This window comes from Marmota marmota, unplaced genomic scaffold (genome assembly GCF_001458135.2).
Source record: "Marmota marmota marmota unplaced genomic scaffold, marMar, whole genome shotgun sequence".
Lineage (NCBI taxonomy): Eukaryota > Metazoa > Chordata > Mammalia > Rodentia > Sciuridae > Marmota > Marmota marmota.
Window position 1 is genome coordinate 54,149,926 of NW_026000174.1, and position 13,538 is coordinate 54,163,463.

Sequence of the window (13,538 nt, forward strand, 5' to 3'; positions counted from 1 at the left end):
CTCGCGAAGGTCGCATCCCTGTCTCCCTGCCTCCACCCCAGTCTCTGTGTGGCTCCACATGGTCCTCTTCCCAGGGGCTCAGGTGTCGGTGGGGAAGCCGGCCAGCTCCAGGTTGGGAGGAGCCCGCCGAGGCCTCTTGGGCACCTTTTGGACCGTAAGTCGCTCTCTCCCATTGGAGCTCACATCCAGTAGGTGACCTGCAGGCCTCCCTCACCAGTGAGGCCTAAGGAAATGGGACCCAAACCACTTGAAATACATAAATGTACCTCACGTACTTATCCCAGAAGACTCTCTGAGGACGTGCACGGTACCATTGCGGTTCAGTGTGACCCGTTTTGCCCTCTGATGCCTTGTATGATTCTCCACTTGCAGGCCTGGTTTGGGGGGAGGGTCTCTCCTCTGCATCTGCCTCCACGGTGGTGTGGTATGGGGGTGGGTGACAGGTGGTGTGGTATGGGGGTGGGTGACAGGTGGTGTGGTATGGGGGTGGGTGACAGGTGTTGTGGTATGGGGTGGGTGACAGGTGTTGTGGTATGGGGGTGGGTGACAGGTGTTGTGGTATGGGGTGGGTGACAGGTGGTGTGGTATGGGGGTGGGTGACAGGTGTTGTGGTATGGGGTGGGTGACGGGTGGTGTGGTATGGGGTGGGTGATGGGTGTTGTGGTATGGGGGTGGGCGATGGGTGTTGTGGTATGGGGTGGGTGACGGGTGGTGTGGTGTGGGGGTGGGTGATGAGTTTTGTGGTATGGGGGTGGATGATGGGGTGGTGTGGTATGGGGGTGGGTGATGGGTGGAGTTCCACCCAGATTCTTTTCTTTTTTCTTTTTTTGTGGTGCTGCGGATTAGAACTCAGGGCCTTGTGTGCGAAAGGCAAGTTCTCTACCAGCTGAGCTGTATCTGCAGCCCCCATCCAGATTCTTTCAGGAAGAGGGTGGGCGTCAACTCAGTGAAGACAGCTCTGGAGACCCCAGCCCTCCTGCCCCGGCCTCCCAGCAGCCTCCTGTCAGAGGCCTTCCTTCCTCCCCCTTCTCCTTCTTAGGGTCTGCTCTTTTCCTTTCAGCCCCAAGGGTCCCCCATCCTGTTGGTCATTTAGAGGCCTCTTGTGAAAGCCACTTCATGGTCCCCATGGAATGTTCCAGTTCTCTTCTTCTCCAAAGAGAGCAGAGGACGAAGTAGCAAAGGGGCCCAGCTGTCCACTAACCAGCCCAGTTGGACCGGGGTTGCTGCCCTCCCCAGGCTGCCCAGGGCCCACCACCTTTGCAGCCATTTCTGGAAAGTGTCCGAGTTCCATCACGGGAGCCAAGGGAAGAGGAAAGACCCTGCCCTCGGTCATGAGGCCTGTGGTGAGGGCAAGGTCTCTTCCCCTCCCACCCACCCTCGTCTCCCCAGCTCCCCTCCAAACTCTGGGGACAGTTGCGTTCACCCTGGAGAGGAGGCTCAGGAGACCTGAGGGCTCCACGCGACAGTTTCTAGAATGATCTTTTGAAAGAAGGAATCCAGTCAACAGCATCCTGTCTGCCTCACTCCCTTCAGGGGCTTCCCTCCGCTCCTGGGGTCCAGAGCAGACTTCTCATCAGACCTCTCGGCCCCTCACGGTCCCGCCCACCGATGGAGGATTTCTTTGGGGGATGCCAAAGAAGGAGGAGCCACGGGTCTCCATGTCGTTTGAGCCTCTCAGGGATGACATCAGAGCCCAGGTGGCCTTACCCAGTCCTCGCATCCCTGATAGCGGGTAGCCCCTTTGACCCGGTACTCAGCAAGGACAGGCAAGTGTGACTATTTTAGAGAAACTTGCAGTAAGTGCCCTGGAGACTGGCATAGCATGTCCATCGCCCCAGCAGGGACAAGCCACCACTGGGCTGTAGTCACAGGGTGGTCACTACCAGGCGGTTTCCATGGCGAGGTCCAGCCTGGCTTCCCGCCATCCTCCTCTCAGTAGGCGCCTTCGTCTCTGGCTCGGGAAGTCTGCCCAGGTCCCCGCCAGGGACCGTCCGTGTGGGCTCCCCTGGAGGCAGGAGGAAGGGGAGCTGGGGGCAGTGGTCCAACACTAAGGCACGGTCCCGGCCACCTGTATCTCGTGGCTTTCCCCGCAGGTGTCTGCCCGGGAATGGGACAGAACAGAGGCTCAGGAGCTCCCCAAACGCAGGAGCTTCTGCCTGACTCTAAATATAGAAACTCTTGGTGGGAAATCACCAGGGCCCTCAGCAGAGACGCAGATGAGAAGAGGCTGCGTCGGAGCCTCAGGTGTGTTGCCGACTGTCCGGAGGACCAGGTGGCCCAGGAGGGACCGGAGGGGGGACATGAGCAGATGTGGGTGAGAGGGCAGGGACACAGGACGCGGGTTTGGTGGGTTTTCTGCGTGAGCTGGAGGCCGAGGTAGGTGGGGAAGGTAGTTTTTGTCGGTCTGGATCGCAGAATCACCAAGGTCAAAGCCAGAAGGGGCCTTGCTGACCGCTCACTGATCGTCCAAACCCAAGCGATTTCCCAGGGCGTGATGGTGGCCAGGGCGAGTCAGGCCAGGCTGCAGTGTCTTGGCTCCTCACAGGGTGTGTGTGGTGCGCGCACGACCAGGCGTGGTGTCTTAGGGACGTCAGGGGATTGATCCGCTCTGAGTGCCTTTGAGAAGCTCGCCCTCCCTCTTCCCGTTTTTGTTCACATAAACCCAGACTCCTCACTATTAGTTTGGGGCCCAGGTGGCCTGTTTATAACTACCTGGGACACAGTTTATGTGACATTTCAGCACATGGGATAAAACCCACTTACCCCGCTTCATTATGAAGTGCGGATCCTGGTTCTAAGATCTGATCAGGTTTGTCTACAATATAAACTGAGGAGTGAGGTGCACCTGGAGAGAGCGCGGCCATCTCAGCGCTAGGAACCATCTCTCCCACTGGAGAAGCTTCAGTTCGAACTGCAGGTCACTGAGCCATTTCTCACTGACTTTAAAGTTCAGGTCCGCCCCTCACTCAGGGCCAGGGCCTCTTGCTCTAGAGACCAGAGCTGCAGTGGCCACCTGGAGGGTCCAGGGTGGCAGGATCCAGGAGTCCCCTTTGTGTGCCTACTACCTGGAGCTCAAGGGCAACCCTGGATGCTCCACGGGGAATGTTAAAGGACACACACACACACACACACACACACACACACACACGAGTACTCTATGTGGTAGCGATTCCGCTCACTCTTAGGTGCATAACTTAAAGAAACTTGTGTGAGGGCACAGGAGAAACCATGGGACTGCTCATAGCAACATTTCCTATAAGAGAAAGAGAAAGATGGAAGGGAGGAGGGAGAAAAGGAAGAATGAAGGAGAGGATAAAAGAGGGGAAGAGAAAGAGAAAAGGGAGGGAAGGAAAGAAAGGAAAAAGGAAATGAATGAATAAAGGGGAAGTGTCTAAATGTCCACCAACAGAAGAATGGGTGTGATATGTCCACACAATGAATATTATATAGCAGTGAAAAGGAAATGACTAGAATAGCACTTGCCTGCAGAGATGAAGCTCAGAATTTCAGTGGTGAGCAAAAACTGTGTGATGTGATTTTAAAAAGCCATGAAAACCCAGTACTCTACGGTGCTTGGGATGTACAGGCGTATGTAGTGGAAATTATAAAGGAATGCGTGGGATCAGGAAGCCAAGCTCAGGATCCAGGTCTCTTGATAAAGGGGGCTTTGGCTGTAGTTAAGCGTCATTAAACTTGGCAGTGGTCTAAGAGGACTCACTGAACGCCTTTTTTTTATGCTTCTAAAATATTAAGTAAAAGGGGGGAGAAAAGAGGTACACGAAGCTGCTCACCCTGTTGGAGAGTCTTTATTTATCACTGCAAGGTTTTTGCTCCAAAGTGGGACACCAGACGTGGGACCACAATGTCTCATGCGTCTTTTTGTGCTTCAATTCATGACGGCCACACACACACACACAACAGATTTGACGACAGGAGACACTGAAGGCAAAATCAACAGCACGTGGACGAGGTCTCTTGTGGTGGTCCCCACCCCAGTGTGGCTTAGGCTGCGGCCGCCTTCCCGCCCAGACTCCTTCACATCCCAAAGGAATTGGCCCTGGAGAACCCCCCTCACTCTCTCCGCCTCGCTCCGGCAGGACGATTTGTCATCCAACCTGCAGCAAGTCCTGCCTCAGGCTGGAGTGACGGGAGGCAAGACCTTGGCGATCAGGTCCTCAACATGTCCATCTGGATCGGAGAGGTTGACCCCAATTCCTTAATCCCCAGGCCACCTCTGTGGAAGGACCAGGTCCCCCTGTGGGTACCAGTTCAGCTGAAAGGGTCTCGCTGGATCTCCAACTCGGCTTCACGGCCCCCTTAGAAAATGCTCCAAGCAAGGTCCAAGCGCTCCTTTCCAAAATGATCAGACCTGCTCGCGCAGACTCAGCCGCTCATTCGGAAGTAAACTGCAGATGCCGGGTAGGAGTCAGCCGGGGTGAAGATGGCCTTCTTATTTGGCAGGTGACATCTGTGGATGATTTAAAATTCACCAAGAGGGAGTTTTGGTGAAAGAGCACAGCAGTGCCGTGGTGTTCCTTTGTCCCTTACATTTCTGTGGAGAGCTGTGGCTCGTCCTTAGTTGGACAGTATATCAATGTCCTGAATGTGCAGGTCCACTAAGATGACTGGTGTCCTTCCCGCTGACAGTTCCACCAGGTTTGCTCACTGTTCTGCAATCACAGGGTCTCTTTCCAGCTCCTCCCATCCACCCATTCTTCCTTCATTAATTCATTCAACAAACCCGGAGCTCCAGTGGACAGCTCTATCCTGGGCACGTGGTGGATGCTAGTGAATGCCCAGACAAAACCCCCAGAGTTGGCCTTCCTTCTGCACATCCCTGCTGGGCGGTGGGGGGGTGGCCGACACGGAGATGTCCTGTGGTGGAATGCCACTCCCCATCAGGGGCAACCCTTAGTTTGAATTCTGGAAAACTAAACCTTTGGGGTCCAAAGAAATGCATGGAAGACTGTGGGTGGGATGGACACCCAGGGGCCAGGGGTCCTGTCCAGCATCCCTCACATGTCCTGATGGGGGTCCAAGGCAGGTGTATAGGGAAACAAACCCCAGGTTTCCTGATTTTAAGTCCAAACCGAAACTTTTGTTTTTGTTTTTGTAGACTGGAGTAGCAGATGTTACCAAGAACAGAGTGGGCTCAGCTCTCACTGACCTGGGGAACATACTGGACTCTGTTTGCCATTCCAAGCAAAGGAGACCGGGGTGGGGTGGACGCTGGGCCTCAGAAACACACCTTAGGGAAACACGGATGCTGCCTCACCTCAAAACACTTGGCAAGGGCAAGGTTCCCCACTATCTGAAAGACTTGCCCATGGAAGAAGGATTAGGGGCTTTTCCGGTTTTCCAGAAAAACAGAAGCTATTTCAGATGCGTTTCTGTTTCTGTATAGAAAGAGCAGATCATGACCAAAGGTTTCAGGTTTGCTCAGATTCTCAGGGAGAGTTGAGAATGGCCGGCCTCGTGGAGGAAGGAGACCCTGATTCCGTCTGGAAACCCTCCTGTAGCTCAGGGAACTGGGGTAGCCCTGAAGTCCAGAGTCTGGAGTTCGTCTAGAAGAGGCAGAATCCATGGTGGTGTAAACAGCTGCGAGGTTCTGGCACTTTCTGAGGGTTTCCACTGCCAAACTCGAGGTGAAAGACAGTGATCTAGCGTCAAGATCACGGCTAGATCTGTTTTTAGCCAACAGCTTTTGGACACCGTCTCCTCTGTCACATCCCAGGCAGACAGCTCCCACGACACTGGTCCTGTTTTCCAGACAGCCACGCTGAGGTTCTGAGGTCAGTGATGTCCACAGAGCACCCAGGAGTCCGGTTCCCGTGAGAGCTACAGCCACTCAGCAGGTGCATTGTTCAGACTGGATCAACAATGGGACATCTGCTGGGGATGACCAGGTCGACCTGCTGGTTGTTTACCATGACAGTGGAAGTCCCCAAAACAGAAGGAGGGAGGGAGGCACAACTGCAAAAGAGCTTGTGTCCTTTTTAAAGTTGTCTTCCAACCCTACTTTCGTGTAGCCGGGTGCAACAGATCAAGTTCTTTCTTCCCGGAGTGGCTGGAAGGCTGAGCAGGGGGCGGGTCTGTCTCACGGGGTCACTTTGGTGATGCTGGTGGACATGGCAACTAACACTCAGTCAACATGTAGTCCAGGGGACCCGCAGGGGATCCCACGAATACTTTGTGAGGAAAGGGTTCCCCAAGTATCACATAAGCTGATCTGAAGATAAAACAATAAAGTTCTTCAGCTAAAAAAACAACTACACACAATGCCGTCCAAGAGCAGAATCTTAAAAGCACAGATTTTAAAATTAAAATAAATTAAAAACAGAGGATATCTAAGTTCACTCTAAGTTGAGGAGTCCGGCATTGATCTGGGTGCCCCTGGACCATCAAGGGCTGGCTGGAGCTGTCTGGAATGTTGTAGAAGGATCTCTGCAGCACAGTCGGGTGCTGGTTGAAGGTGAAGGCGCCTGGGCGGTGGCCGGGGACACTGATCTGGGACGCCCCCAGGCAGCCGGGGATCTGCTGGTGATTCTTCATGTACCAGTGTCTGAGAACCGCTGGTCCCTGCCTGGGGTGGGAGCTGGCGAAGGTGTCACTCACCCCGCTGACCTGATGGATGGGTTGATACGGGACGATTTTCTTTATATTATTTTTCAAAATGCTTATTTTTAAAAAGGTCACCATCTTCTTTGCACCCAGAATTCCTCCGCTAAAGCTTCCCCGCCCCTGGCTCACCTCACCTGCAACACCTGCCTGCGAGGTGCCCCTGGTTCAGGACTCTCTCCATGACACAGATGAGCAGATCTGCCTGCTCAGTGTGGCCCTAACGTCCCGTTTCCACACACTGCCCGGCTGGCTTTGTGATTCTTTTTTTTTTTAATAAAAACGGGAGTGCGGTGAGAGGGGAAGGGTCCTGGGCTTTGCAAACACATCTGTTCTGCCTTCTGAGCACAAAGGAGGGCGGGCACGAGGGGAGCTGGCGAGGACCGTGGGGCTGCAGGACCGGGCTGTGCCCCGGGAGGCTGGGCTGGGGGCCCTACAGATGCAGCTGGTGCCACATGGCAATCTGCCTGCGGGGGTTTTTGAGCATCTCCTCCCAGTGGCTGCGCTCCGAGCCAGAGGCGTGCAGGCCCAGGCTGCAGTGGCCCAGGGCCCAGCTCTGGCCCGCCTCGGCCTGGCTCAGCACCTCCAGCTCCACGCTGGACGCCCTCAGCAGGTCGTCGGGCAGCTCGAACATGATCATCTCGTTCCACACGGGGTTGATCTTGTGCTTGGCCCGTTTTGTCTGCTTCTTCTTCAGCTTCTGAGCCTGGTGCTTCAAGGTCACCTTGACAGAGACATCTGAGGAGGGGCAGGGAGGAAAGAGAGACAGAGAGAGGCCAAGTGAGCTCCCGGGATCCTCTCCACTCGCCCCCTAGGCCATGAGTTCCTTCAACATCTATTAAGTGCCCACCACATGGCGGGCACTGGTCTAGACGTGGGGATCCAGCAAACATGTCTGCCTCTCTAGAACTTTCTCTGAAGCATGGGAAACGGCCGATAGTGGTTGAAGATTCCTTATCCAAAACACTCGGGCCCACCAATGTTTCAGAGCCGGGAGGCTTTTCCGATTTTGTCATATTTGCATAGACATATCTAGATATCTTGGGCATGAGACCCAAGTCTAAACATGAAATTTATTTCAGTTTCATATGCACCTCATACACACAGCCTGAAGGGAATTTTATGCAATTTTTAAAATGATTTTGTGCAGGAACCATGTTCCATGGTGTAGAATTTTCCACTTGTGCTTAAAGTTTCAGATTTTGGAGCACTTGGTAGTTTGGGTCTTTGGATCCGGGTGCTTACCTATACCATGACTTAGGATGCTGCTCATTGGATGGTCCCTATTGGGGCCTGGTAAGGTGCCACCAGGAGATGGATATGAAGTCACTTGCTCTGAGCCCGTCCATGTAACTTTGTATCTTTAGATCAAAGCAAGTCCAGAACAATGGCTCAGCTAGATTCTAAACTCAGACCAGAAAAGCAAAGCCATCCCCAGGTCTCTGTCCCCTTGAGGGTCCCTCCAAGCCATCTTGTTCATTATTGAGACAGCGGGTCTCCTGCTGCCTGGTGGGGTGCTCCCGCTGCCTGATGGGGTGCTCACCTGTACTTTCTGCCAGTCTTCCTTTGAGGACTCCAGCTTCCTGTGGAAGGTGAAGGCACATGGCCTGACCCCCACCCGAGGCTCTGTCCAGTAGCGCTGTCCCCCAGGAACCCACCCATAGGTCTCCAGACAGCTCTCCTTATTTCATTAGTCAAGGTTCCGGAAGCTAATGTGAGAATAATTGTTACTGTGTATTTATGGCTGTAATTATCACCCCCGGGTGGTGAGTTTGTTATTTCAGCAGAGAGATTTCAGAGACAAAGTGCTGAGCTATAATCGTTCTTACAGAGCTATAAAAGGGGGGGGGGCAGAGAACTAACTGGAGGGGACAAGGACAAAGCACTGAACTCTGACCTTGGGCTCCAGAATCTTCCAGCAAGCTCAACCCTTCTGATTTTATTCGCCCAAAATCTTTTGCTCAAAGATTCAGAACACAGTGGCAATTCTATCTTTGTATCCTTCTATAAATAGAGACTTATTTCTATCTTGTTATGAGCACTTGGATCCCAGTTCAGGAATGCCCTGCTAACCTGGGCTGCTCTCCTGCTCTGATAGGTCCCTAAGGCTTGGGATCAGCACTTTGGTCCCCAAGACTCAGGACCTGTGCTGGGGTATCTAGAAGGGAAAAAACAAGGCTTCCAAAATGTTGGAAAGGGGCCTCTGTGGATATGTGGAGCACAGCTGCCCTAAGCCTCGGGCCTCAGCCTCACCCACACACCTTCTGCCGTCGCCCACACTCAGCGGGTGTGGGGGGGGACAGCTGGCCAAGGCTGAGAACAGAGACTGGGGAGGGCGTAGAGTGCAGTGTGGCTGGCGGAGACAGAGGACCCGGCCTTCCCCACAGCACCACCTGCCCCAGGGGTGCGTCCAGCCAGGCCTGGGTTCCCGACAGCCCAGGCGCTCCGCTCCCAGGGTAGAGGCTGACTGCTGTCCTGATAGATCGCCAAGGTCGGGAGCCCCGGGTAGCTCCTACCGGGCCCAGGAATGAATGGATGTGGACTCCAAGAAGTGTGTCCTTCAAAATTAGTTAGCCCTTTAGGTGGAGGCTACATCTGAGGACGACTTGGAGGGACATGTAGGAGGATGCAGGCAGCCAGGGCAAGATGGCGAGGGAGGAGGCCGGGGGCAGGGCCAGAACCAAGGAGCACAGAGAGGGTCTTCTGATGAGGTCACCTCCCTGACTGATGAAAGTGCTTGTGGACACAAGCGGGGACCCAATCAGACAGACACTTCCATACTCATGCCTCTAAGTGGGATCCAAAAGAAAAACGGAGACAGACACATGGACAGGGGTGGGGGGGCGCCAATCAATAATAGTGAGGAGCACATGGACAGGGGAGGAGGCTGGCCCGGAGGACACTCCAGAGACCATAAAAAGAACAGGTCACAGCTCCCCCACCAGACTCCCGGCTCCAGGGCCCCTTCTCTTTGGAGAAGTCTGTCTCTGTGGCTTTTGCAATAAACCTGCTGCTTGTTCTTTTTATTGGGGTGGGGGGAGGGTTCCAGGGATTGAACTCAGGGGCACTTGACCACTGGGCCACATCCCCAGCCCTGCTTTGTACTTTATTTAGAGACAGGTCTCACTGGTTGCTTAGGGCCTCACTAATCTGCAGAGGCTGGCTTTGAACTCGCGATCCTCCTGCCTCAGCCTCCTGGGCCGCTGGGATGACAGGCGTGGGCCACGGGGCCTGGCTTCTGCGTCTTGCTCAATTCTTTGCTGAGCGAAGACACTGTACCCAGCACCCCTAGACGGTAACGAATTGAGAACTGTGCTCCTGTTCTGCCTTCATGCGTTCCGTCCCCATTTCCCCCGGTGCCCCCACCTGCACACCCCCGGCGGCAGCCTCGGCCTCCCCCAGCCTTACCCTTCCCCAGCAGCTCCCGGGCCTGGCTGGAGTGCAGGTTCTTGGCTTTGATCAGCACCACCAGGAGGCGGTTGGCGGCCGGGAGGTAGCTGATGGACAGGAGGACCTCTCCAGCTCCTGCGGACGGCTCCTGCGACACAAGGGGGCATGCGGGAAGGGGTCACTCTTGGCAGTGACCTCTGGCCCAGCCACCACTGCAGAGGCCGGGGTCACTGTGGACTGGAATCCCACAGGCGTCCTGCAACCTCTCCTGCGGTCGGGAATGTGAGTCATAAAGTCAGTGCCCCACAGAGTGCGACTCCATCGACGTCCAGGCCCAACCTACCCCAGAGCAGAGCTACCACAGGGACAAAGCCCCCCCCCCAGTTCCTGGGGTGCCTCTGGAGAAGGTTTAGGGCTCCCGGGAACACAGTCTGAGAGTCACTCGGTGACAGTGGGGCTGGTGGGCAGCAGGGGGTTGGTCTTCAGTTTCTTCATTTGAAAAGATGACAGCAGCCGACCCCGCAGGCCGGGAGACCACAAGGGAAATAAAAAGAGGTCAGTGCGACCCCAGGCTCATGGTGTGGGAAATACCCCGGGGACAACGGGCCAGGGACGTACTTCAGAGGGGACAAGGCCTGGGAGGGCTTGCTGGGAATTTCAGCAAAGAAGGGCCCCTGCCAGGAGGTGGGGTTGTGGTGACAATGCCAGCCCGGGAGCTGGCAGGGAGGAGAGGGCGGGGTGGCAGGGCCAGCCAGGCACCAAGGCTCTATTTGAGCAGAAAGCAGGTGGCCTTTTCTCAAGATCCCCAGGGCGGCTGCCAGGCAGAGGAGGGGGGTGAGGGTTCTGGGAGGGAACAGGGGGCCAGACGCACCCCAGATGGCGCGACTCTCCCTGTCCCCTCCCCTCCAGCTTCGGGGCAGCTCAGGGAGGCACCGGCTGGGTTAGCAGCCGTCAGAGCACCTGGGCTTGTCCCTCACCCTCAGCACACGTGGGGACGGCTGCCATCTCCCGGGACATGGGCTCAGGGGGTGGGAATCAGCCTCCTCTGCTCACTGTGACCTCTGCAGCCAGGGGCTGCCCGTCACCAGGTGACACCACGCCTCTGGTTCATGACAGAGAGCCGCTCCTCTACTCACCCACCCGCGAGAGGCTGAGAAAGTTGTTTGGCTTCTCCAAAAGTGGGTTCCCTTGCCAGAGACACAGGGGCGGGGCCCGTTTAGCAAGCGTGCATCAAGCACCCACTGTGTTCTCAATGCCACCATTAAAACACAGTCAGCCTCGGGGGAGCCTGCATCTCATATGGGAGGGAGGCAGGAAGGATGAGGGGGTAACCTGGGGCGGGGCCCAGTGCCGCCGGGAGGAGGACCAGGGATGAAGTGAGAACACGGGTGTGGCAAGTCCTCACTCAAGGTCACAAACGATGACTCTCACGACCTCTGTCCAGACTCCCCTTCTTAACAACCCAGAGCCAAGCTCCGTGAGGCTGGGAGGACAACTCCAGAGTCAGCCTGGGCCTGAGTTCCAGTCCTCCCACTTCCTCCCTGGGTGGCCTTAGGCAAGTTGCTAAACCTTGCTGGGCCTTCATTTCCTCATCAGTAAAATGGAAATAGGATCATTTCTACCTGATGGTGTCAGGAGGATTTTGTTTTTCTTCTTTCAGTGCTGGGGACTGAACCCAGAGGCACTTTACCACCGAGCTACATCTCCAACCTTTTTCTTTTTAAGTTTTGAAAATCAAGTCTTACTAAACTAATGAGGCTGCCCTGGAACTTGAGATCCTCCTGCCTTGGCCTCCTGAGTCGCTGGGACCCCATGTGCAGCACCCCAGCCAGGTTTTAAAGATTTAATCCCCTCAGATTCATAGCAGCACCTGGAACCCACCACGCACGAGGGACTGTCTGCTGCGGCTGCGGTCATTGATTCTTGTGGAAGAGCAATCAGTACTTGCTCAGCTGAACAGGGGAGCCTTATTTTTGGGTGAACAGGAGGCAGCTGGGCTTGGGGGAGCTCTCCACCTGCAGTCTCAGATCCCCTGTCTGGGGTCACACTTTCCGCTCAGCACGACCCCACTGTGATCAGTCATGTGACAAAATGACTTGGGAACCTTCGCAAAGACCTGAATCTCAGCCAGTAACATTTGTGAAACCCTCCCCGTGTGCTCTGGGCCCTAAGGTCACCACGCATCCCCAGCACTTGGCACTTAAACGTCACAAGAAAACTTCAAAGGGAAGAGGCCCCATCCATCCTGCACAACCCTCAAAGGAAGCTGATCTTGTCCCGCTTCAGGCCCAAGAGCCTGGTGCTCGAGGCCAGGTGGCTCGCGGGCCTGGCTCTGGCTAGGAAGTAGCCCAAGGACTCGGAGGAGGCCTGGTCAGCAAGGGAAGGCCAAGCCCGAAACCCGCAGAGCCGGCCTCCTGCGTGGACAGGCGGCCCCTGCAAGGCCCGGGGACTGTGTTGGGCTCCTGGCCAGGGGCAGCAGAGTGCTCCCAGGGTGGGCTGGGGACAGATCTCCCAACTGAAGATCACCTACAGGGTCCAGGGTGGCCTGGGCTGTAGCCCCGGGTGACGGTGCTTCATCCCACTCGTCCCCAAGACCAGGGGAAGCTGCGCTACTTTCTGGTGTGTAGGTAGCCTGGCCCTGCCCGCTGTCTGCACTGCAGCCGGAGGCTCCATCAGAGACTGCCCCCGAGTCCCTGGTGACAACAATGACCCTCTCTTCCTCTCCTGGTCTCTCCACCTCCTCTTCCTCTCGGGCTCTCGATGAATCACTCAAGGCCGCCCTTGGAGTGGGACTCACTGAGGTCCTCAATGACGCACCTACCGCTCTGGGCCCCGCGTCTTCCGGCCAGACCTGGAGCGCGGCTGGCACCTCCGTTAACCCATTCTGGCCCAGAAAAGTAAAACTGGGTGGGAACAACCCCCGGCTTCCACCACTGGGTTCATCAGCCAGAACCCTGCACCTGCACCTGCAAGGGCGGGCGCTGGCCGGCCTGGCCTGGGGCTCTGCTTCACACACCCGAAGAGGACTATTCTAGAATATTCTAATTATCAGCAGTGATGATTATCCGGATGCATCAGCAGACTCCTCTGAGGTATGGCCTGGTCCCCGGCCCCTGGCATGGGGCAGGGTGCCCTGTGGGAGCAGGGCAGGGCGTTTGTGGCATGAATGAGAGCTACTGCTCTTCTAGGGGACCGGAGAGAAGAAAGGACAGGGCCCGAGACTCTCCTAGACGGCTGACTCTCAGCCCTTTGGGGCGGTAACCAAGCCTCAGAGCCCAGCGGGGGACCCTGTGTGTCTCCAGAGAAAGCAGTCGACTAGCTTAATAAATAGGAGTGTCACATCTCCTCCCGAGGCCCCGTCTGTGATACCACACAAGTCCCAAATCACACGCTAATTAGAGAGAGTGCCTTGAAGCAGCCCGCTCCATTTGAGAGAGTGTGGTGGGGATCTTTCTGTCAGTTTCCTCAGCCTGTGGTGGAGCAAAGAGGAGGGTCGTCAGCGGGAGAGGGTGGGAGAGGGTGGGAGAGGG

General features: G+C 55.8%; 1 protein-coding gene across 1 annotated transcript in view; it reads right to left on the minus strand.

Moving 5' to 3' along the window:
• Positions 1-6,686: 6,686 nt before the first annotated feature.
• Syt13 (synaptotagmin 13) overlaps positions 6,687-13,538 on the minus strand; it is a 13,134-nt gene continuing 6,282 nt past the window's right edge. Inside the window, exons 4-5 of the mRNA XM_015477813.2 lie at positions 10,027-10,156; positions 6,687-7,356 (exon numbers count right to left, since the gene is read on the minus strand). Of these exons, the coding sequence (XP_015333299.1) occupies positions 7,052-7,356; positions 10,027-10,156 (435 nt within the window). The 3' untranslated portion in view covers positions 6,687-7,051. The remainder of the gene's footprint in view (positions 7,357-10,026; positions 10,157-13,538) is intronic.